This window comes from Eublepharis macularius, chromosome 9 (assembly GCF_028583425.1).
Source record: "Eublepharis macularius isolate TG4126 chromosome 9, MPM_Emac_v1.0, whole genome shotgun sequence".
NCBI lineage: Eukaryota > Metazoa > Chordata > Lepidosauria > Squamata > Eublepharidae > Eublepharis > Eublepharis macularius.
In genome coordinates this window covers 72,703,990-72,728,310 of record NC_072798.1, presented here as the reverse complement: position 1 = coordinate 72,728,310, position 24,321 = coordinate 72,703,990, and the positions used below count along the sequence as shown (strand labels likewise).

General features: G+C 45.0%; 1 protein-coding gene across 27 annotated transcripts in view; it reads left to right on the top strand.

Moving 5' to 3' along the window:
- Positions 1-841: 841 nt before the first annotated feature.
- NRCAM (neuronal cell adhesion molecule) overlaps positions 842-24,321 on the top strand; it is a 103,669-nt gene continuing 80,189 nt past the window's right edge. For 12 of the 27 annotated variants that reach the window (XM_054987989.1, XM_054987962.1, XM_054987963.1 and 9 more), the window contains exons 1-7: positions 842-1,004; positions 2,528-2,650; positions 4,830-5,000; positions 5,512-5,568; positions 15,532-15,643; positions 19,879-20,063; positions 23,707-23,838. In XM_054987989.1, the coding sequence (XP_054843964.1) occupies positions 857-1,004; positions 2,528-2,650; positions 4,830-5,000; positions 5,512-5,568; positions 15,532-15,643; positions 19,879-20,063; positions 23,707-23,838 (928 nt within the window). In that variant the 5' untranslated portion in view covers positions 842-856. Of the gene's footprint in view, positions 1,005-2,527; positions 2,651-4,829; positions 5,001-5,511; positions 5,569-10,983; positions 11,002-15,531; positions 15,644-19,878; positions 20,064-23,706; positions 23,839-24,321 lie in introns of all 27 variants that reach the window. The other 15 variants (XM_054987981.1, XM_054987987.1, XM_054987984.1 and 12 more) reach the window with 3 other exon arrangements.

Sequence of the window (24,321 nt, the reverse complement as noted above, 5' to 3'; positions counted from 1 at the left end):
CATACTTATGCATAGAGCTTTGCTAACCCCTCCCATCTTCCAGTGGCAGCCCCCTGAAAGTTCCTCTGAGATCACGATGCTCATGTGGGGGGCAGTGCTGGAAGAAAATATATCCCAGTTCCATATGTATGAAGAATCACCTTTTGCTTGTATCTTGTGGACAGGAAGTTTGGATCCTAGTGTTAGTAGATAATTTACAGTTCATTTAGTACATTAAACAAAAAAATGGAGTGTGTTGAGTGAATTGCAGAGTAAAGTGCTTCGTTCTCAGAAAGCTGTTAATCAGATGTTGTAAATGGCAATCTGATACAAACTATGGACTTTTCCCACTTCAGTAGCTTTAAAAGATAGGGAAAGCAATTGAGATAATGTAGTTTCCTGTGGAGATTTTGTATGGCACAATTTAGCCCAGAGCAAATTTTTACAAACAGGTTAATAAAGGAGTTCATAATGGAATTACTGGTGCAATGTTAACAATATGAGTTCTAGCAGACTAGTTATCGCCTGTAGGTAGAAAATATAAAGCTTTTTAAAAAGGTAGCTTATGGATATGGTTTTGAGCTCCGCACATATGTAGGGTTCCCATTCTCCCTTGTGGAAACTGTACGTGCAGGATTTCTTCCCTACTAATGTAGATAGTGGGAAATCCTTCTTTCTCTAAGAGAGCTGCATTATGTTTAGCTTAGAGCAGAGTAAGTGTATTTTCCACTGGCATGGCACTTTCTTATTGATATTACTAAGGTTGGTTTTATACAAGGAGTGTTCTTTTCCAAATAAACATATTTGTTCAATTGATAGCTTCTCATGGACACGTAATGGAACTCATTTTGACATAGATAAAGATAAACGGGTAAGAATGGAACAACAATCAGGAACTCTTACAATAAATATTATAAATGATGAAAATGGAGGAAAGGCAGAAGCATACGAAGGCATTTATCAGTGCACAGCAAGAAATGAGCGTGGAGCTGCAATTTCCAATAATATTGTTGTACGCTCATCCAGTAAGTTGAATATTTGACATTAATAAAACATTATGCTCTTGCTACTACTACTACTTTTTAACTTTATTTACTTTTCTTTCTTTTTTTCTTTATTTACTTGTTTTCTTTTTTCTTTCAAAAAGACATCTTTTTAATCATCAAAGCAATCTTGTTAGAAGGTAATGGTACAGTTTTTGGTATTTTAGCTTAGTGTGCTATATTGCATGAACAACTGCCTATTTTCTCCAAAATATTTAGTAAGTTAAAGCACGCAATTTCCCCCCTCTTTTTCCTACTTCGTTTAAAGCTGGGTATTGTACAAAGCACCACAATTAACTTTTTGATTCCTAGTATTGTATACTTTTAAATATTAGATACTACAAACTTGGTACTATATTCTTAAACTGAAGAAATTGAAAGTTATATCAGTGAGACACTCTTGTGGTAACATTAATTGTTGGCCCAAGACATTTCTTTTAAACAATCACACCTATGGTTGTAAACCATTGTCACTGCTTGAAAGAGCATGGAGAATCCTGTGGCTTACATATTCCTTCCCACTTTTATCTTCCCTCATCCGTTCATGCATGGGTTGATAATGGGTTAATTCCACTTTCACAACAGACCAAGATTGGTCTTTACCGCCAAAACACTTAATAAAATTTTCCCTCTTCCCTCCCAACCAAGATTTCAAACCAAGATTAATCTAGCATCTGGAATCCTGGTTTGGAGAAAAGAAAACCAACCATGGCAGTTTGGACATAACAACAAACTAAGGTTTGTCATGGATCTAGAAGGATTTCATTAACTTGGTTGAACATGGGAGAAGATGGAAGGGAGGAGGAAATATATGAGCCCAAGCATGCTCCAGACTCATCAACAAACCAAGACCTGTTACATCTGAACCATACCTAACAGTTTCATCTCTGATATATTCTCTGAAGTGCTTATAATGGGATATAGAAATAACTGTTTCAACAGAATGTCTTATATCATGACACCACAAGAAATTGTATCAAAACTATTCGAATGTGGCATATGGACGTTTGACTGCATATGTTCAAAACACTGGACTAATGTTCTGTTCATATAAAACATTTTAAAGCTGCATTGAAACCAGTGGAATTTAAGAGTATGGCATCCTTAATTTGCTTCCCAGTCCATCTATAGTTTTTGTAAATGTCTTCTCCTGCAGTGTCTCATTAAGAATTTATTATACTTGCTCTTTTTAAACTAGTTTTTAATTGCTTTGCTTTCCTGCATTACCCAGAGTTATCCAAGATACTCTTCCATACAGTTTAGGAAAGTTCAAGAATTCGTTTCCGTCTATTATTTAGCATTTGAAAACTAAATAGTTAACACAACATATGCTTCTTCTAACTTCCCCTAGAAAATATTGCTACTCGAAATATGTAAATACTAAAAAGTGATTCATTTCACAACACAATGATTTTTGTGTACATGTTACGCAGCTTTTTTGTGGTGCTAAATTACTACATTTCTTATTTGAGCAATCTTACTTAATGGAGATTATTTCCCTGCAGGATCCCCCTTGTGGACTAAGGAAAACATAGTTCCAATAAGAGTAATTGAAGGCCAACATGTAATACTCCCCTGCAGGCCTCCAATGGGATTACCTCCACCTATAATATTTTGGATGGATAACTGTAAGTTTACTTTTAAAATCCATAAAGAACTGAATAAGAGTCATATTATTTTGTTAATTTCTTTTTGATTTGTTTGAATAACCCTTGCTAGTTGTCTTTGTGATTACACATTGTTATGCCTCCACATTTCTTTCTCCTCCCATTATGTCACTCAACCTATTTGTGTGTTTTTTATTTTATTTATTTACTTACATTATTTATAGTCTGCCTTTCTCACCGAGACTCAAGGTAGATTACAAGTAAGTCAATACAATCAACAGCTGGAATATCAATAGGATATGCAAATTTGAAAAAATTCAATATGGAGCTGAAACAAAGCATAAGTAATTAAACATGACATATTAGCTCAGAAACCACCCACCAGTAACGTACTTACAGCATCATACAGTGTACAGTAGTATAATCTATAACCCTTATCCCTTTACCAGTATATCTGTATGAACTATTTCCTTACAGTACAGCCCTCCTTCCCATGTGAAAAAGCCCTCCTGAATAATTCAGTTTCAGAATGTTAGGAGAGTGGGGGCCCTCCTAACCTCATCAGGCACGCCATTACATAAGGTGGAGGCCACAACAGAGAACGTGCAAGTATGGGCAATTGTTGATATTGCTCTTTTACAAATTGACACCTGGAGAAGGCCCTGATCAGACGAGCAATGGCAGAGCATAGAGAGAAAGGCAGTCATGCAGATATGAGGGACCAGGGTCATGAAGGGCTTTGTATATGTAATTAATACATTGAATTTGAGCTTGATAACTGATGGGAAGCCAATGAAGTGACTGAAGAATGGAAGTAATATTATGCTTCACCTAGCTCCTGATAATAACCGAGCTATGGCATTCTGCACCAACTACAGTCTCCAAGTTGCCTGCAAGGGGAGACCCATGTAGAGTGCATTACAGTAGTTTTGATATTACCATGGCATGGATCCATGTGGCCAGATCAGCTGTGTCAAAGTAGGAGGCCATCTTCTGAGCTAGAATGTATTAGAAAAAGGCCTTCTTTGCAGCTGCATTATCTTGCTTTTCTTGCAGCAGTACTGGGTCCAGTATAACCTCAGGAATCTGCAAAGGTTAACTGAACCCTATCGGAAAACCTTCAGGATCTCTGCCTTCCCAACCAGCATAGTTCTACTTTTTCTGTTTCAATTTGTTCATTGTCAGCCATTTGACCACAGCTATCAGACAGTGACTCAAAACTTCTACTGCATCTCTAGGGGATTTAAATAGCAAGATACAAAGCTGGGTGTCATCTACATATTGATGACCTCCAGTTCCATAGCTATGAATAATTTTTCCTAAAGGCTTTAAAAGTTTTATGTCATTTGCTAGGAATGACACAATGACACAAATGTTTTCCTTATGGCAATACCGTTCCAATAGCTGAGCCAGTGTGACATGAGTATTGAGTCAAGACATCACTGCAAAAGAACAAGTATTGACATACTGCTGGTGCAGTAGTCATTGCGTGTCGTTCTAACTACCTTTTCAGTGGTACAACAAACAATAAAAATGGCATAAACTTACACATAAATTGGGAATAATCCGCATTTTGGATTTATCCCTTTTTACAGAGCCATCCTCTATTTGCAAACTTCTGCCTGTTCTCTAAGCCATAGCCACAGAATGAAGGTATGAGGAGGTATTGCACAACTAGGAGAACTTTACAGATCCCATAGAAAATTACAGGAATTGGATAGCTTTAATAAAGAAATGTGTTTATGTTCTTCTGAATTATGGCTGGGAACATAACATTGTCTTATGAAGAAGAATGTGGGAAAGAACAGGGCAGGCACGCTCCCAAAAGTGGCTAAATAATTACATCTTAAATAAGACTTCCATTAAGCGGTGGACATTGTGTACCTGCACATTTAGTTGTGTAGTCTCATTAATTAATTTGTGTGCATTTTAGCCAGTTCATATATATAACTCAGGTTTTTGTCCTCAATGTGAAATGAGACAGCCCGGGCCATTTCTGTGAAAGTTCTGTGGACATTTGGTAATAGTCATGGTTACAGAAATGGGCTGTCTCTGTACACCCCATTTCATACTGAGCTTTCTCCATGTGATCTTGTGTGAGGAAGCACTGCCTGGAGAAAGAGTAGTAGTTGACCTGACATCTTTGAAACAGCCCTTTGTTTCTTAGTGGCACTAAATATGTTTGTTCTGTTTTTCTCAGCTTTTCAAAAGCTGCCTCAAAATGATAGAGTTTCCCAAAGTCTAAATGGAGACCTTTATTTTTCTAATGTAAAATTGGAAGACACACGTGAAGATTACATATGTTATGCACGATTTAATCACACCCAAACTATTCAGCAAAAGCAACCTATATCTTTGAAGGTTGAGCCAGGTGCGTATGATTTGATTCTTCTAATTACCGTGTCTTGTTTGCCTACATCTGTTAGCTAGAGAGAATTTGTCTTCTTTGGAATATGTGTTACTTAAATAATTTGATAAAACAGTGAAGGTGATTTCTTATATTTTACTAAGTGCATAGTACATGCTGAAGATTTAGCTGCAACCTGTGTAGTTAGTTTGCTTAATTCAGTGCGATTTATGTACCCTGTATACAGGATTGCGGCTTTAGATGGTAGCTTTTGAACAAGCTCTTCTGTATGTTTTCTATTTTAAAAAGTGACAAATAATATAATTTGACAAAAGCAAATCTTCTGGTTTTTCTGGGTATTGTGTGACCAGTTCATTAATAGGTTTGTGCTGTATTTTTTTTACATTGATTGATTGATTGATTGATTGATTGATTGATTGATTGATTGATTGATTGATTGATTGATTGATAAATTTCTAATGGCCAGATTAATTTCTGCCTAGCTGCATTCTTCATGATATTCTGTTTATTTCAGTGGATTCATTGAATGAAACTATAGCTGCTAATATGAGTGACTCTGATTTTTATGGTGGTGAGTTTTAGAGCTCCACTCTAGCATTCCTCTTTCATTGTAGAGTTTAGTTAACTAACGTCACTTCATGGCTGCTTAACTTTTACTGCCTTTACAATTCTAATATATCTACATATTAGTACTACTGATAATAAAAGTTAATTGCACAGTATGAACAATTATTTGCCCCACTATTAGGAATAAGAGACAGACACAGTATTTGGATTATAAAAATGGGCCGCTTTATTAATAAACAAGAACCAGAAATTATTAACTACGACAAGGGCCTAACTAGCGGTACAGGTCAGGCCCTGGGGTCGCTCCCTACCCCGCCCTGACCTGTCTGGGCGAGACACCCGCTGCCCCAGGTGCGAGCCATCAGACAATGGCTGGGACCCGGACTGGCCAGGCGAAGTGGTTCACCCCTGTAAAGCTCCCCCACCCGGCCGTACGGCAGCGGGGGGAGACTGGCTTGTCCAGGGGTTCCCCACCAGGGCGTCTAACCACGCAACTGGGCCGTACGGCAGCCAGCCACATCTGGCAGACCCCAATTCCCCACCAATGGAGAGGTGCCAAGGGTGCTCACCGGCCCGCTACAGATTCTTCCCTAACTAACACCCTGCCACCCGTGGCGTAAACTCAGACCCACCAACAAATTAACCCCCCTCCCAAGACAGTACGAGGTAGGCGAAAAAACTCCAGCCCCAAGGCCAATCGGGGACTGAGAGAGAAAAAATTCCTACCTGGCTCCGAATGGCAACCGGCTAGTCCCGTACTGAAATAGGGAGAGGTGGGTGGGCCGAGCACGAGGCAAGACTGAAGCCACGGGGGCGGAGAGGCAGAAAAACGCCGTGAGACTCCGCCCCCCAGGCTGAATCCCCGGATGAGGCTGAAACTGTCTGCCTCCATCCTTGCAGTGGGGCAAATGGCTGCCACCTGCTTAAAAGAGGGGCGAGCCCCAAGCAGGATTGGCAGTATTGCCCCACTATTAGGAATAAGAGACAGACACAGTATTTGGATTATAAAAATGGGCCGCTTTATTAATAAACAAGAACCAGAAATTATTAACTACGACAAGGGCCTAACTAGCGGTACAGGTCAGGCCCTGGGGTCGCTCCCTACCCCGCCCTGACCTGTCTGGGCGAGACACCCGCTGCCCCAGGTGCGAGCCATCAGACAATGGCTGGGACCCGGACTGGCCAGGCGAAGTGGTTCACCCCTGTAAAGCTCCCCCACCCGGCCGTACGGCAGCGGGGGGAGACTGGCTTGTCCAGGGGTTCCCCACCAGGGCGTCTAACCACGCAACTGGGCCGTACGGCAGCCAGCCACATCTGGCAGACCCCAATTCCCCACCAATGGAGAGGTGCCAAGGGTGCTCACCGGCCCGCTACAGATTCTTCCCTAACTAACACCCTGCCACCGCAGAGGCCAAGCCTCTGCTTAGGCCTCGGCGCCCCACAAGTGGCTTAAAGCCAGGCGCAGCCCTTGTCGTAGGTCGTTCAAGAAAATGGCATTACCACTGTCGGATAAGTGTACCCCATCCCCTCGGTAGAGGTCTGCAGACTCGGCCCGTATCTGCGGATGGGGCAAATAGATCCCAAGACCCTCAGTCATTGCTTTAAACAGGGCTCTATTGGCCATCCGCCTCGCCCGTTCCACAGCCCTATGGTCCAATGCTTCCCGCCACACACGACGCGGAAGCATCGCCGACCAAAAAATGAGAACACCGGGCCATCTTCTCATAATCTCACGGAAGTCATCCCGTGCCTGGCAAGACAGGGCCACGCCCTTCATCAGACCCAAATCGTTGCCACCCAAATGGACAACAAGAATGTGTGGGGGAGGGGGACTCCGGCCCTCAAACAACAGCGGCAGCAAACCTGCCCAACGCAGGCCTCTTCTGCCTCGCCACTCCACTGTGGCCCAACGGCTGAGTCCAAGCTGGGACCCGATCCGCGTCCTCTTCGCTTGGTGCGCCGCCCAAAAGACCATACTATGGCCACATATGAGGATGCGAATCCTATCGCGCCACGCCACAGCACCTGAAAGAAAAACAACGTCAGCATGACTGCCCACCAGCCAGGGGCCTCACATAAGACTTGTAAGCGGAGGAGCGCCACCGCCCCACCTTCTGAATCTCAGCTCCTGAATACCCCATCGCTGCGGCCGTGGAAGCCGCACCTATACGAAAAGAATGGGTCCCAAATTTGACCCCTTCTAGCCCCAACTTCGAGAGAGCCCTACCCGTGACAGTCCAGAACTGGTACTTCGTAAGCGGGGAGTTATTCTCATGGCAAAACAGTGCCCCAGGCGTCGTACCCCGGGCTCTCAAATACTTTCTCAAAGCCGCCACCGGGCACAAATCCCGAATTGCGCATCGCCCTATTGACAAATCTACCCCCTTTTGCATCTGGTCGGTCTTAGAACGCCTAATGCGAATCACCACCTGATCTCCCTGAATCTTAACATCAGAAGTGGAGATGGCACGACCAGAAATGTCCCTAAGGGACTGGGGAACGAGCTCACTGACTCTAAGAGCTCCAAAAAATGCAATCAAGGAAGCAGCATGGAATAACAGTTCCTCAAAAGGGGAACTGCAGACCAGGGGCCACATGGCCCTCAAACCCTGTAAAATACTAGGGGAAATAGGCTGCCTGGTGTCCCTCGTGACAACAGCCTCCCTGGACCAACCCTCCAGCATTTTCCTAATGCGGAAGTCCCCCGTGGGGTCGACCAGTCCCCGAGCCTTTGAAGCAAAACCCAAAGCCGCAAGCTGACTACGAATGTATTTAACACTGTGCCCCTTACCTTTCTGAGCAACACAAAATTGGGCTGCATGCTCAACTGGAATTGGCCAAATCTGCGGAAGACCAGACTCCTGCCTGAACTCCGCAAAGTACCGTACCGCCCTGTCGTAGGCTCTCCTGGTACTAGGGGCCAGAGCTAACTGGATAGCTCTGAATGCCTCGGATTCCCAATCCTCCATAGCTCCAAAGGAACCTGGGCGGGCAGCAAATCCGCCTCTGGGGCAAGCTGTCGAAACCGGTCCATCTGCAGACGAGATAAGGCGTCTGCCACCTCATTATTTAACCCGGGTACGTGTCTGGCTAAGAACAAAATGTTAAGGTGAAGACACCTTAAGGTGAAGGCTCGGACCAGCTTCATTACCCTGGGGGATCTGGAAGAGAGGGAATTCACGACCTGCACCACTGCCATATTATCGCACCAAAAGTGCACGGAGTGGTTGGCCATTTCCCCGCCCCATAGGTAAACAGCCCCCAGAATCGGGAAGAACTCAAGAAATGTAAGGTCCCTGCACAGGCCAGCTTCCATCCAGCCAGCGGGCCATGGTGCAGCACACCAGTGCCCCCTGAAATAAATTCCCAAACCTATGGAGCCCGCTGCATCAGAGGAAACCTGCAGGTCGCCCTCCAACAGCAGCTCCTGTCTCCAAAAAGAAACACCATTGAAACAGGCCAAAAATTGGGACCAAACTTCCAAGTCCTGTCTCATACCTGGGGAAATCCGAGTCCTATGATGCGGAAGCCGAAGTGACCCCATCGCATCACAAAGGCGCCTCAGGAAGGCTCTTCCTGGTGCCACCACCTTGCATGCGAAGTTAAGGTGACCGACGACCTGCTGTAGTTCCAATAATGAAACTTTCCGCTTACCCAAGAGGGTCTGCAATCGAGACCGCAACTCCAGAAGCTTTACCGAGGGCAGCCGCGAAGTCTGCTGCTCGGTATCCAATTCTATCCCTAGGAAGGTCAAAACCGTCGTGGGACCCTCCGTCTTTTCGTGTGCTAAGGGAACACCCAACTCGCCAGCTAAACGTACAAAATCTTCCAACAGGCGAGCACACTGACCAGTGTGTGGGGGCCCAACCAGGATAAAATCATCCAAATAGTGGGCGGAGTCACGGCAGCGTTGCCTGCGACGTAGTGCCCACTCCAAGAACGTACTAAAACGCTCAAACACTGCACAGGAAACAGAGCAACCCATGGGAAGGGCTCTATCCATGTAAAATTTGCCCTCGAAGGCAAACCCCAGCAGTTCAAAGTCGTCGGGGTGAACAGGGAGAAGGCGGAATGCCGACTTGATGTCGCATTTCGCCATCTCAGCACCCCGACCGCAACGTCTAACCACTTTGACCGCCTGGTCAAAGGATGTATAACGCACCGAGCATAAATGCTCGGGAATTGCGTCATTGACAGAACTGCCCCTAGGGTAAGACAGGTGGTGAATAAGCCGGAATTCACCAGCTGCCTTCTTAGGCACTACCCCCAGGGGAGAAACCCGCAAACAAGGAACTGGAGGGGAGGGGAAAGGGCCTAAAACCCTGCCCTCAGCACATTCCTTCTGAATCTTTGCCCGCACAACATCCTCCATGCCAATAACCGAACGCAAATTAGCTGACATGAAGGCAGTTCTGGGGCCTTGAAAAGGTATACGGAAACCAAACAAAAAACCTTGCAACAAAAACTGGGCATCCACCTTGTTAGGGTAGTCGGCCAGCATGGCCTCAAGTACCCTCACTTTTATTGGGCTGGGGCCCTTTACTAGGCCCCTGTTGCCCTGGGGGGCCACCCCCTTTCTTTCCAAATGGCCGTTGCCTTTTACAGGCATTGAGGGCATGCGGACCTCGGCAGGTCGGGCACTCATGACCAAATCGACAGTTTTTACGGTTGCAAACCCCTTTTGAGGTGAACTCAAAGCAAAGCAGCCGGGGCTGAACCGACTGCCCCGCCGAGGCGCGGGAACCGTAAGAACCCTGGGCAAACCCCCCAGAAGCCTGTGATGAACGCTGCACAATATGACCGCTATCTGACCTGTCCCCAACTGAAGACTTAGCCGGGGTCATCAGTTGCAACCACAGGTGCTGGTGGACTTGATCCCAAGGCAAAGATGGGTTCAAGGCCGCCCGCATCCGGAATTCTTCGTCATATTGCAGCCAGGCTGCACCTAAGAATTCCGTGTGAGCCCTATAAATAATGTCCATGTACTGGAAGAGTGGGGCAGCCCTCCAGGGCTGCGCCCTAGCTATGACTCCCGCGTATATGAGAAAACCAGGAAGCCAATTATGCCACGTTCTATCTATCTTGCGCCTCTTGATGCGCTCTTTGTCACGGTCTTCCAGATCTTCTTTATCCTTCTTCTCCAGGTCTCTGAAGAGAAGGGTAAAGACATCTACATAATCCCCGCGCAAAATCTTCTCTCTAGTAGCCGGGGTAAGATGATCCCCCAACGGCATAGCCGTATCACCCACTGGGAGGGCCCTATATGGAACGGTTCCATAATTGGACCAAGGAACACCAAAATATGAACCCCATGGCGGTACCTGGCCCATCCCCAGAACCTGGGCCGGGGAAGCCGCCCAACCGGCCCCTCCCTGGCTCTGCCCAGGAACAAGCGACTGACTCCAGTGACCCCAATCAGGAGACAGCCCAGCCCCTGGCGTGTACACAGGGGCTGCAGGGTGCATACATGTGGTGTGCTGTGCAGGTTGATTAGCCTGGCCCCAAGGCCAGACGCCTGGTTGCTGGGGCCAAGGACACTTACCTTCCACTTCGGCCGGCTGCACCACCAGCGCCACCTGCCCCGCATCCTGGGTCCAGCTTCCCTCCGTGTCAGTCGCTGTAGGTTCCACTGACTCATCCTCCAAAACCTGACTGGCCACGGCAGCATGACTGGCCACAGAAGTAGACGGAGCCGATGCACCTTCCACAGACCTTCCTTCTAAAGCAGACAAACGAGAAAGAATGTCGTTTAAAGATGCAGCCTTGGATGCCACCCTCACGGGTCTCTTAGCAGCAGGTTCCACTGACTGCGCAGCAGGTGACTTCACTTGCTCCAAGGCTGCAATCCTGGCCAGAATATCACGTCTCAGGGAAACCTCATCGTCCTCGTCAGACGATAATGCAGCAGCCGTACGCTTTGGAGGGCGCTTGGCGGGCTGCTTTCCCTTTGAAGCGCCGACACCCTTTTTGGGTCCCATCCTGTCCCAGTCCAACAAGTGGCGAAGTAAGTAAGCTGGGGGAAAGCAAAGACAGAGAGAGGCCAAGCCAGCTAAAGCCAAGGCAAATGCTTAACCTAGTCAATGGGTGAGGCTGAGAGAGCTCTGAGAGAGCTGTGCCCAACCTAGCTCACCTAGCTAACCTGCAGAGGTGCAGCGTCAAACAAAGCAGCTCTTCAAAGTAGCCAGCACAATTAACCACCACTGGCACTCCAAAAGGGGGAATATCTTGGGTAACCCACCAATGGGCCCCAGGCCTACCACCCCACCGACGGGCCAAAAATGGCCGCTCCAAACGGCCACCTAAAATGGCGCCAAAAGCGCGGGGCGAAAAAGCACCCACCGGGTCCCCACAGTCCCCCGTGCGGCAAACCCCCCAAGCAAGCCAAAACCCCGTAGGGCAAGCACCCCCCAAGCCAAACCCGAGGGCAGAGCGCCCCACCGAAAACCGAGGTGGTCGCCGAGCACCAATGCCTTGCGAGGCCAACGGGCACTGCAAGGAGAGGAACGCGCCGCGAGGCGCACACTCCAACGCGCCGCGTCCTTCAAAGGGGCAGCGCGCAGCAGGTGCCGGACCCGCAAACAGGAGTGGGACGCGCAGCAGCCTCAGCCGCGGCCAACAGGCGCGCAAAGGAAAGGAACACGCCGCGAGGCGCACCCTCCGATGCGCCGCTTCCCTCAAAGGGGCAGCGTGCGGAAGGCGCCGTCCCCGTGAGCAGGAGCGGGACGTGCAGCAGCCTCAGCCGCGGCTGCTCCCGTTCCCGGCGGCGGAACAGCCGCCGCGAAGAAGGAATGCGCGGCAAGCGCGGCCACCCACCCACCCCACCCCGCCTGCCCCGACGGGGAACGGCGGGTGGGAAAGGAACCTGGCCCCACCCAAACCCGAGCCACCCGGCAGCACCAAACGCCCAGATGACGGGGGGGGGGGGCGTCTCCACAGAGCCGACTCGATCGCGTCCGAACGCCGAGTCAGACGACGCCAAAGGCCTCGTGCTGGGGAGCAACTCCGAGGTGTTGCCTCCACCGAGCACGAGGCAAGACTGAAGCCACGGGGGCGGAGAGGCAGAAAAACGCCGTGAGACTCCGCCCCCCAGGCTGAATCCCCGGATGAGGCTGAAACTGTCTGCCTCCATCCTTGCAGTGGGGCAAATGGCTGCCACCTGCTTAAAAGAGGGGCGAGCCCCAAGCAGGATTGGCAGTATTACAAGTAGTGGCAGAACCTTTTGCACGTAAAACATGTAAACATTTTTACAAATGAATCCATGAAGCTGGTTTGTTCATGCACTTTATTTCTCTTCTTCTGAATTTGCTGATAATTCGTTGTCACTGGGACTAGTCACTAGTGCACGCTGTGTCACTCATAAGTAATACATTGGCTGTATACAATTAACAGATTCTCATCCTGCTTACACCTTGCTGAATATACAACTTGATTTTTTTCAGTTTATATATAGATGATAGAAAACATACGTACTTATGTTCTAATGAGCATTTGTTGTTTCCCTTTTCCCCTAGTCTTTTACAGAGAGTGTTACACTATCAACATAAGTATGCTGCTCTGGGTTTGGCTGTATGGTTGAACTTCTCAATAATTTATACCCAAATCACTTTGTGTAGCCTTCCTTTCCAGAACAAAACAAAAGTGCTTTACAAAAACATCATATAATTGATCAGTCCATCCTTGTTGGATAGCCCACATACTGCCCCTTCTCACTTCCTGGGTTTAAGACAAACAGAAGCACTCATCAGTTCCTGCCCTCACATTATAGAGTAGGATCTGGGAACCAGCAGATGTACTCCAAAGGATCAGTGACAAAATCAGTCCCTGCCAGAGCCATTTTAAGCAGAATTGCAACCTTCCTAGGCCCATTGACTTCAGTGGACTTGGAAGGGTGTAACTCTGCTTGGGCTGGAAGTGTGCATTTGCTGTTGCCTGTAGTACAGTCCAAGGCCTGAGACAAATTTGTTGCAAAGGCTTCCTTCGGGCCTAGAAAGTGACCATATCCAAACTGAGCAGAGGGCTTTTCTCCTTGTGCATTCTCTTTCTGAGCAGTGGGAAACAATGTGCAGAACATTGTCACTTGAGCGGCACGGGAGGCTCTTTGTTGCTCATCTTTATGTGAAAGGACAATTAGCTCAGATAAACACATGCCCAGAGGAAGAGAAAAAGTATTTGTTTGTGTATTCTAATTATTTAGGAATAGCTATTGCTAGGCAGTGATAAGCAGGCAACTGGTAAAATTCAAGACTGAACTGATCACCTCGCCTTTGTTTAGTTTTTCATAAAACAAGTTTTAATTAAAACAATTTCCCCCTATTGTATCGTTTTTGCAATTTTTGCAAAAGCTTGTACAAAGCTAAGTCCTTTGGCTCCTTGAACACTGTAGGATTTTCCCCGTTTACTTTAAAGGAGTGGGCAGCTCCATGTATATGCTCAGTTGAGCAGTTTTCATTGAAGCTCAGTGTGTGCATAAGACCTCTTGAAACTATGATGTGGAAGATGTAAGTTGAAAGTTAAAGGATTGTTTTCAGTGTGTGTAGGCAGCATTGTTGGAAGGGTCTCAAGCATCTGGTTTTCAGCAGCATACCAACTCCCCAAAATCTTTGGAGAAGCCATGGGAATTAAATTTGCATACCATATAAATGTTGTTTAGGTACACTCTGATGCCCCCCCCCCATTTGTTGCACCACTCATGTGAATGGGGCTTTGCATATCCGCACAGATGTGTGTCAGCTTTTTCAAGGAAGGATTTAGGGACAGCAATTAAAAGCATACATGCCAAAGGATATACAGGCTTGAATTCAGCAATGTACAAGCAGAAGCATAAGAAAAATTAGTGTAGTTCCGCTTCTGCAAGATCTTGTGCAATATTTAGCACTGTCCTCCTTTTAACAACAACAACAACAACATTCCATTGGATGACTTAACACCCATTCAGAGCAGTTTACAAAGTATGTTATTATTATCCCCACAACAGAACATCCTGTGAGGTGGGTGGGGCTGAGAGAGCTAGAAGCTATGACTGACCCAAGGTCACCCAGCTGGCTTCAAGTGGAGCAGTGTGGAATCAAACCTGGTTCTCCAGATTAGAGTCCTGCGCTCTTAACCACTACACCAAATATAATATATAATAGTGCCAAGAATATGATTGCACAATATCTTGTGTAAGCAGCAATTCAAATGGGGATGCTGTAAGTTTGACTCAGCGCAAGAAGATACCATGGTCTTTTTCTTGCAATTCCACTTGCACGTGAGAGCTAGTGAAGGATGAAATTTTGCACTATATCCCACTCATACATTCTCCACTTTCAGTGGGAAGCCTTCATCAGGATTTCTGGACAACGCCTACAGTATCTCTGGACAGCTCCTATAGTTGAGAAATGTAGTGTAGACTATGGTTTCAAAAGATATAACATTGATTGTTGTTGTAAGAAGAATTTTCTATAACAAGATAGAGTTCTGACATATTCACACATCCTCCTACCTCTTACAGGATTTTGCAAGATTTTAAGACAAATATTTCTGAAGTAGTTAAACAAGACATAATTGAAACTCCTATAGTCCGAGATGCTTGTCTTTTAGACTATGGCTGTTTCCAGGCACTCTTAAAGGAACGGCCCACTCATGGAACTCGGTTTGCAAAACGTTTGTGGGCCATTTGGCTTCCAGGTTTTGGTACCTTTTTGTGAACACAGAAAGTGCATTCGCAGGAGAGGCGCCGACAAAACAGAAGCCAAACGGCCCGCAACTGTTTTGTAAATGTAGACGTCTGGATTCCTGAAGGAAAGACACCAGCATTCAGTGAGTGGGCCATCCCTTTAAGGGTGTGTGGAAATGGCCTATATAAGGTTGACAATCTGTATTAGATGCAGTATCCGTTTATAATATATGAGAGTATTTATTGTACTGTAGGTTTGCAATTACATTTGTATTACTAATACTTATAAGCACCATTTTTCTTTTATTTCAGCGAGCAAATACACAGAAAGAAAACCGACTCTTCTAACTCCTACTGGAATCACAAGTAGCAAAATAGAACTAAGAGGAAACACCCTTATGTTGGAGTGCATTGCAGAAGGATTGTGAGTTGTCATTATAATCATACAATGTAACTTTAGAAAAGTTGGAAAACTGTTGATTTGATTACCCTTGCATTTGATATTTGATATTTAAGGCGTAACATTGTCCTCATGTACCTGTAGTCCAATCCAATTGACTAGATGTGCTCTGGGAGTTCTGTAGTTAGAAAGTTTCCCAGGTGCATGGGGGTCCACTTCAGATCAAGAACCTCTGGTTTAAGACTTCTTCCCCACACCATTTTCCTGACATGAAATAATCTCATGAAATAAGGGAAAACTTGCCAATAGCTAATCAGTATATGTATATATATTCCAAGAGGGGGGAAAATAGCAGCTTCCATGAGTCCACTTCAGGTTGGGAAAACTCTTGTCAGGTGAAAGTGTTAGGTCCCTGTGCATCACTGTCTTCACCCAAGTCAGTGCCTGGAAATCAAAATTTTAGCATGGAACTCCCAGTGCCCATCTAGTGGTAACATGAAGGCAGTCCATCATGTAATTAGGGCTTTAGATATAGACTAGTTTTATAAATGTTCTATTTATTTTTTTAAAAAATGTCAGGCATAGGCGACTGATTCAAATCAGAACCATGAAATAGGACAGTGTGGGTTTTACCTGACCTGAAATTGCCCTTAGTAGCTGCCATAAGTGGCAAATAGACGAACATCCTATACAAGGATCTGAACTCATAACAGGGCAAATAGCAGCTTCGCAGTGCCATTTTAGGTGACAACAGCATTGGAAGAAGGCTTAAACTCCTCTCGTCCTGTGGTCTCACTTAAAATCATGGACCTGTTTGCTTACTTTGTCCATGGAATTCTCAGCATCTCTTGTGACTGTGCCCTGGGATTGTTGAATAGGCCAGTAATTTGTTCTTTCTCCTCCTTTCTTGAGGCTGTAACCAGAAGCTTGTTTGCTCAGCCAGTAGAAAGACAGTCTTTACCAACATTTCAAAAGGATATTTCCTGGTTGACTGTTCCTACACTCAGCCATTCTTTTGCAGCAGTCATCCTTTTTGTCTTTGTGTTTCTGGAGGCTAGATACTATACAACATGCCTGAGCTATGTTCTTATGTAAAAGAAAACTATTTTTTTCTCCTATTCCGAAGTATGAACAGGTAGTATGTTCTAGGATTAGAAGTATACATAAAAGAACACACACACTTAATCTCTGCTCATACGTATTTGCCCTCCCAGTCAGAATGAAGAGGCAGACACAAGTGTCGGGGATTAAAGGGCTGCTTTATTAACATATTAACATATTAACATAACATAAACATATTTGTCAACACAGGTAGGGCCTAACTAGCGGTACAGGTTGGGCCCTGGGGTTACTCCAGGACCTCCGCCTCGACCTGTATGGGTGACCCCCGACAGCCCCAGGTGTGAGCCATCCATGGTATGGCTGGGACCTGGCCAGCCCAGCTAAGTGGTTCACCTCCTTAAAGCTCCCCCACCCGGCTGTACAGCTGCAGGGGGTTCTGGCTTGTCCAGGGGTTCCCCACCAGGGTGTCTGACCTCGCAACTGGGCTGTACAGCAGCCAGCCGCTCCTGACAGACCCCAGTCCCCACCAATGGGGATATGCCAAGGGTGGTCACCGGCCCGCTCATATTTCCCAACTCCTACCGGCCAAGGGAAAGAAACTCGACCCACCAGAGGCAATTACCACCCCATCATAACAGTACAAGGTAGGTGAAAAACTCCCCACTCAAGGGCAAATAAGGGGGAGGAGAAAAAATTCCTACCTGCTCCCAATAAATGGCAACCAGCTAATCCTGCACTGAAATAGGGAGAAGTGGGTGGGCCGAGCACAAGGTATACTGAAACACTGAGGGGTGAAGCAGCAGCAAATGGCTAGCCTAGCTCCGCCCCTTGCGCAGATCCCCGTATGCAAGGGAAAGCGCTGCTACTGCCTCTTCCTCCTTCTGGAAGGGCTGTTGCCTCCACCCAGGAGTGCCACATTGCCCTCTCAGTCAGAATGAAGAGGCAGACACAAGTGTTGGGGATTAAAGGGCTGCTTTATTAAATCGTAACAACATATTTGTCAACACAGCAATGGCCTAACTAGTGGTACAGGTCAGGCCCTCGGGTCACTCCAGGACCTTCGCCCCAACCTGTATGGGTGACCCCCGGCAGCCCCGGGTGTGAGCCATCCATGGCTAAGTGGTTCACCCCCTTAAAGCTCCCTCACCCGGCCGTACAGCTGCGGGGGGGGGGACCGGCTTGTCCAGGGGTTCCCCACCAGGGTGTCTGACCTCGCAACTGGGCCGTATAGCAGCCAGCCACTCCTGACAGACCCCAATCCCCACCAATGGGGATATGCAACGGTGGTCACCGGCCTGCTCATATTTCCCAACTCCTACCTGGCACCGCTAAGGCCAAGCCTCTGCTTAGGCCATAGCACCCCACAGGTGTCGTAAAGCCACCCAAGCCCTTGTCGCATCTCCTCCAAATGTTATTTCCATCCCCTCAGTAGAGATCAGCAATGCTGCCCAGCTTTGCAGACGGTGGGGGAGGCAATCCCCATTTCAAAAACTATAAGTGGAGTCTAGGGCCTCCGCTCGGCCCCTCAACCAGTTCCAATCTCCTTGCACAACATGTGTGGGAGCCTTGGAAAAAATGCAAACTGGGGCCCAAGCTTCATACACACACCAACAACTACAGGCATCCCGCCCACAGGCGGGTAACGTGCACTCAGGCGAACCGGCCATGGGCCCAAAACAAAACAAGTCCAAGCCTCTTGTACACACATGGTGGGGAGGCCTGGATCTTACAAACGCCAAGCTTCTTGCACACATCCGTCAGGGAAGCCTTGGAACATCAAGAGCCGCGTACACAGAACCCCCTGCCGGCAGTCTCTGCTCCTCGTGTCGGGTGAGCAAAGCAAAACACTGCTGCTTCACCCAAGCACGAGGCGCACTGAAATGCTGAGGGGCGAAGCAGTAGCAAATGGCTAGCCTAGCTCCGCCCCTCGTGCAGATCCCGTATGCAGAGGAAAGCGCTGCTACTGCCTCTTCCTCCTTCCGGAAGGGCAAAATTCGGCCGCCAGCCGTAGCAGCTGTTGCCGCCAGCTGGGAGTGCCACATTCTTGTGCGAAAACAAGGTCATATCATACATAAGGTTAATCGGATATATTTTGTGCTTGGGAATTTTTAACATATAACATTTGAGCATCCATCTGTCTTGACTTGCTGGAACTAGAGTTTAGAAACATTCAATAATGAAAGAGATTTAAGTACTTATTTTGAAACAAGTTTAAACTTTACTTGCTCACAAATAAAAGTTTTTAGAATCAAGGTGCTCAGTACCAAAACTTAAAGTTCCTCTCTGTCTGATACTTAGCTCTGTAAATTGATTTGTAGTTTTGCCAAATTTCATTCATGGATGGGATATGTAGTGGCATCTACTGGCTCTTTTGTGCATACACTGGTTCAAATTGATAAAAGGGCTACAATAACAGTAGTCTATATGCAGTTAATTGAATTGAATTAATCAAGATGTTTATTCTCGACCAAAGAGTTTAAAAATTACATGTGATTATTGTGTAATAATCTAATAATAATCTTATAATAAGCAGTCACTGAAATAAGAAACCCTATTATTATCTTATATTAATAACCTTAACTCTTCGACCAGGACCTGCAGTAAAACAAGATGCCAACTCTGTTCCCATATTCAGTCCACAACACAGTTACTGGTTCTAACAACATCAGCAATACTATCACAGGCTCATTCACTTGTTCATCTTCCAACATTATATATGCCATCAAGTGTCAGCAATGCCTTTCAACTTTCTATTTTGGACAAACAGGTCAGTCCCTTTGCAAAAGAATAAATTGCCATAAATTTGATATAAAAAAAATCACATTCAAAAACCAGTGTTTATCTTCCAGGACATTCCATCACTGACCTAAGAGTAGCAGTTCTCAAGCAGAGAAACTTCAAAGGAAAATTTGTAGTACCCCTCCCACCCTCTGCCTAGATTATAAAGACTCCTACCTTTTTCCACCTTGACTATAATAAAGCAGTCTCTTTACACAGGAGTAGGAAGTGGTCTGTCTTCAAACATACCAGCACTAGATATCCATAGGTGCAAGAAGATGAAGGATTTGAGTTGGGAATAAGTGTTTTTTAAATGAATTTAAGTCATAGTGATGATTTTAGGCTAATTTTAAAGTTATATATCTTCTAAATATGCTTCTCACTCCAGTTACTTCAATCTCAGCTGTTGTTCTCCCCAGACCTACACCAATAATCAGCTGGTTTAAAGAAGGTGGTGACCTTCCTCCCAATAGAGTCTTCCGAGAAAATTTTAAAAAGACCCTCAAAATCATAGATATTACCGAAGCTGACTCTGGAAGATATAAATGCTTGGCAAAGAATCGATTTGGTTCTGCACACCATGTTATTACAGTCACTGTCAAAGGTAAAGTTTATGTCAGCTTGTATAGCATATAAAAATACCAGAAATCAATTTATTTCATACAGAAATTAGGTTATAGTTAAGAATATAGACCCACTTGCTTGTGCTACAGAATTGGTTAGAGTCAGAGTGGGGCTTGGAAGACTCAAGTTCAGACCCCAGTGAATCTTACTGGGTGACTTGGGAGCATTTTTTCTCAGCCTGTCATGAGATTGCTGTGAAGATAACGGACAAGGGGAGCTTTTCAGAGAAAGGGCAGGATAAATATATGACATATAGAAAAGTAGAAGGCTTCACTGGTTCTCGGTCTACCAAGACCTCCGTTGATTCATGCTGGTAAATGATGTAATTAACGTATATAAGTATAACTAGCTTGATGCCCGTGCTTCGCTACAGTATTTAACTACTTTAAATCCAGTTATAATATTTATGGGTAAGTAACGTTTTTGGTTTGGGGGGGGCAGGTTGAGTTGATTTTGTAGTATAATAGCATAGTACCCGAGCTTCATGAAAGTGTTTGAATAAAGCAAAGCATGTTGATGCCTAAAACTGATGAAGTGAATTTCGAAATGTAACATTTATTGAAGAGATTTTTAAAAGGAAAAGATTGTAGTACAGTAAATAAAGTGAAAAATACGTACAACCTTATTTTTCTACTGAAGGACCTCTTTGTAGACCTCATTGGTAGTTTCCCCCCACTTTGGAGTCCCCACTTTGAGGAGAAGCTTGTGGTTTTGGAAGCCAGGAGGGTTGAGCATGTTGAGGAACTCCACAGGGTGGTGGTCTGCATCATCCATTTGCACCACTGTACTCCATTTCTGCCCCTTCGAGGGAGTTAAGTTGTGTTTCATTAATGATGGCGGCCTTGTCTTTCTTGGGGGTCAGAGTGACACACTTGCACAGCCCATCCATGGACTTCTTCATGATAGTGACGATATCAGGGTATATCGTGGCTGTTAGGTCTGCTAGGGTCGTCACTACTGTGCTCAGGCCTGCAGGGATGGTCACCTTGGACTCAGGACTTGCTGGTACTTGCCCACTGCTGCTCAGTGCACTGCAGGAGTACGATGTGCATATTTCTTCGCCGCATCTCTAAGTTGCTTCCTCCTTTTAGCATCGGTAGATCTTGCACAACATCTGCAAGGAGGCTTCTTGGGGGCAGTGAGAGGTGATGGCTGCAAGATCAGGCTACTTAGGGCCATCAGGCCAGGCATACATGGTTTGTCCTTCTTAAATTATGTCTCATAATGACCCTGAAAAATTGGTTACACTGCAAAAATGTTACTTCATAGTTGAGTTGGAAGTTGAACCTGGGTCTTGTGGATCCTGAGTTTGACACTCTACCCTACTATGCCACATTGGTAGCACAATAAAATGTCACATAGTTTTGTATAACACATCTCTATACAAAGCCAAATGAAACGTTTACTTGCAAGTTGTAGCACAGTAAATTAAAATATAAGCCTGCAGGCAAAGATTTGACTCTAGTTGGTTCAAATCACTGTGAATTCAGTTTCATTCTCAGGCTGCGCGTCTTAGTCCCCATTGGTCCTTAGGACTGCCTGGCTACAGTTCTGCCTTTACAGTACAAGCCACAACTGACAGAATTCCCTTCAGGCTGCTGAATTTAGGTCTAGAGTCATGGACTTTAGTTCCCTTCCCCCCCCATAAAAGTGTTGTGACTCAATCCCAGGTCTTGTTTCTTTCTTTTGTCCTCTTCTATATTTGCTACCCAGTGTTTCTTTTGATCTTTGCTTTCATACCACCAGGGGCAGACTGACCACTTAACATACACATTTCCCTATGGGCTCCTGCCTTAGAGGACCGCTGGTGTCCAGGAGAAAGCAGAACCAAGCTTTCGCGACTCTGTTAGATCCTCAGGGGCCACAAGGCTCAAACCCTTTATCAGAAAATTGCAGCTGGTATCGATTCACCAATTGTTTTTCCCATGCCTCTGTCAGTTTTCAAGAGGGAGCAATGGGCGAGCTCATACCCAGTATTTGTACCCCTGAGCTGACAGAGCTGAGTGATGCTTGCAGCATATTACCACAGGGGCCACTCAGCTTGGCTAGTTCCAGTGCCACTTTCATTCCCAGTCTGGTCCTACATACCACTGTCAGTTTTGTTCCACTGTGTTTGACCACTTCAGTATTACTATCTTTTCCTCCTGCTCCCTTCTCTCCCAACAGCACACAGCCTCTCCCAGACTTAATCCTCTTACGTTTAGTCAGAACGCCATTTCTCATTAGCCTCTTTTTGTCCCTATTTCAGTTGCATTTTTCCTCAAGCTTTTGTCTGTTTCATCTACTCTTCTCTCAAACTGCTGGCAAGAAGCCCATGTCCTCCTACTCTATACCTTTCTTCAGGATCTTTGCCTCTAACTTTCAAACCTCCTGTGACTTCTTCCCATTTCTTAGTCTACCTTCACAAAACCAGTCCTTTTCCCGAGAACATTTGCATGGCTTAATAGTCTCTCTCAACCAAACAGACAACATTTCTTTACCTCTCAGAAAGTTCACTTGTAGCTGTTCTAGAACTAAGGGCCAAGCTACAAGTGACGAATGACACTTGCTAGGCAAGTGTTATTCGTCACTTGTAGCTTCGCCCAGTTCCTTAAGCAGTAGGAGTTCAATAAATGTTCTATGCTATCACACTATCTTGGCCTGTTGTTAGAAAACTGACAAAAAAAGAGGGCTTCTCCAGGCACTAGAACTCAAACACCAAACAACCTTCCTGGAGTACACAATGAAAGCTATTTTTAAAAATTATATATATATATATAGTGCTAGAAGTGCCAAAAGTGCAGAATTTCATCAATAAATAGTAATAAATGTTACAATTCCATCAAAAATCTACAATAAATATCTATCAAATAATCATCTCATACATATGAAATACAATAATTCAATTTTTACAACAGTATTCAAATGGTGGGAGAAATATACAAAACAATTCAGTAATATTCAACAGTTCATTCATAATGATGCTCAAAGGCACTCAAGCTGAAATAATCAAATGGTAGTAAAGTCCATCATCCGAAGCTGTAAAACTGCTTACTAAAGTTTGTGAAGCTGCAAGACTGCCAAGAGCCACACCTATGGGTTTTGCCAGCATATGTTATCCAGTCCCGTTTCTTACAAACACTTCTTCACGAACTTTAGCAAGCAGTTTTACAGCTTCGGATGTACTACCATTTGATTATTTCAGCTTGAGTGCCTTTGTGCACCATTATGAATGAACTGTTGAATATTACTGTTGAATGAATTGTTTTGTATATTTCTCCCACCATTTGGAAATTGTTGTAAAAATTGAATTGTATTTCATATGTATGAGATGATTGTTTGATAGATATTTATTGTAGATTTTTGATGGAATTGTAACAGTTATTTATTACTATTTATTGATGAAATTCTTCACTTTTGTCACTTTATATATATATATATATATATATATATATATATATATATATATATATATATATATATATATATATATATATATATATATATATATATATATATATATATATATAATTTTTTAAAAGAGCTTTCATTGTGTACTCTGGGAAGGTTGTTTGGTGTTTCTGTTGTTAAAAAATGCTTGTGTGTGTGTTTATATTGACCTTTTTTTCTTTTGTTAAAATCAGCTGCACCTTACTGGATAAGAGAACCTACAAACCTTGTGTTATCCCCAGGAGAACATGGTAACTTGATCTGCAGAGCTAATGGCAATCCTAAACCCAGTATAAGCTGGTTAGCAAACGGAGTTCCCATTGACAGTAAGGACTATTTTTAATGTTTCCAGAACACTTTATCCAAATGTTTTGGTGTGATGCATTTCCTCCAGCATCATTGAAAACTTGGCAGCTTTAAATGACATCTCTGAGTACCCGCCAAAGGGTTATGGTGAAAGAGTCAGACAGATAAAGTAACCAAGGAAGAAAAAGGCCTCAGTGGGGATCTATGGTTTCTTCACCTTTAATCATTGTCTTCCAGTTTTTTAACATTCCTCCATCACCTAAAAGAGAGAAAATTCACCACCATAGAGTAATGATGAATTATTATAGCCTACTACCACTCCATAAAGCTATGTATGGAGCCTTTCTTTGGCAGGAAGAACATTCCTCTGGCAGAAAGTATTTTCCTATGGCAGAAACCACTTCACCTGGAGGAAGGCTTCACACGTAGCTGAGCAGAGTAGTAAGGTACTGCTCTACTTCCTTTGTATAAAATATGCAATTACTTGGCTCAGGATACAATCT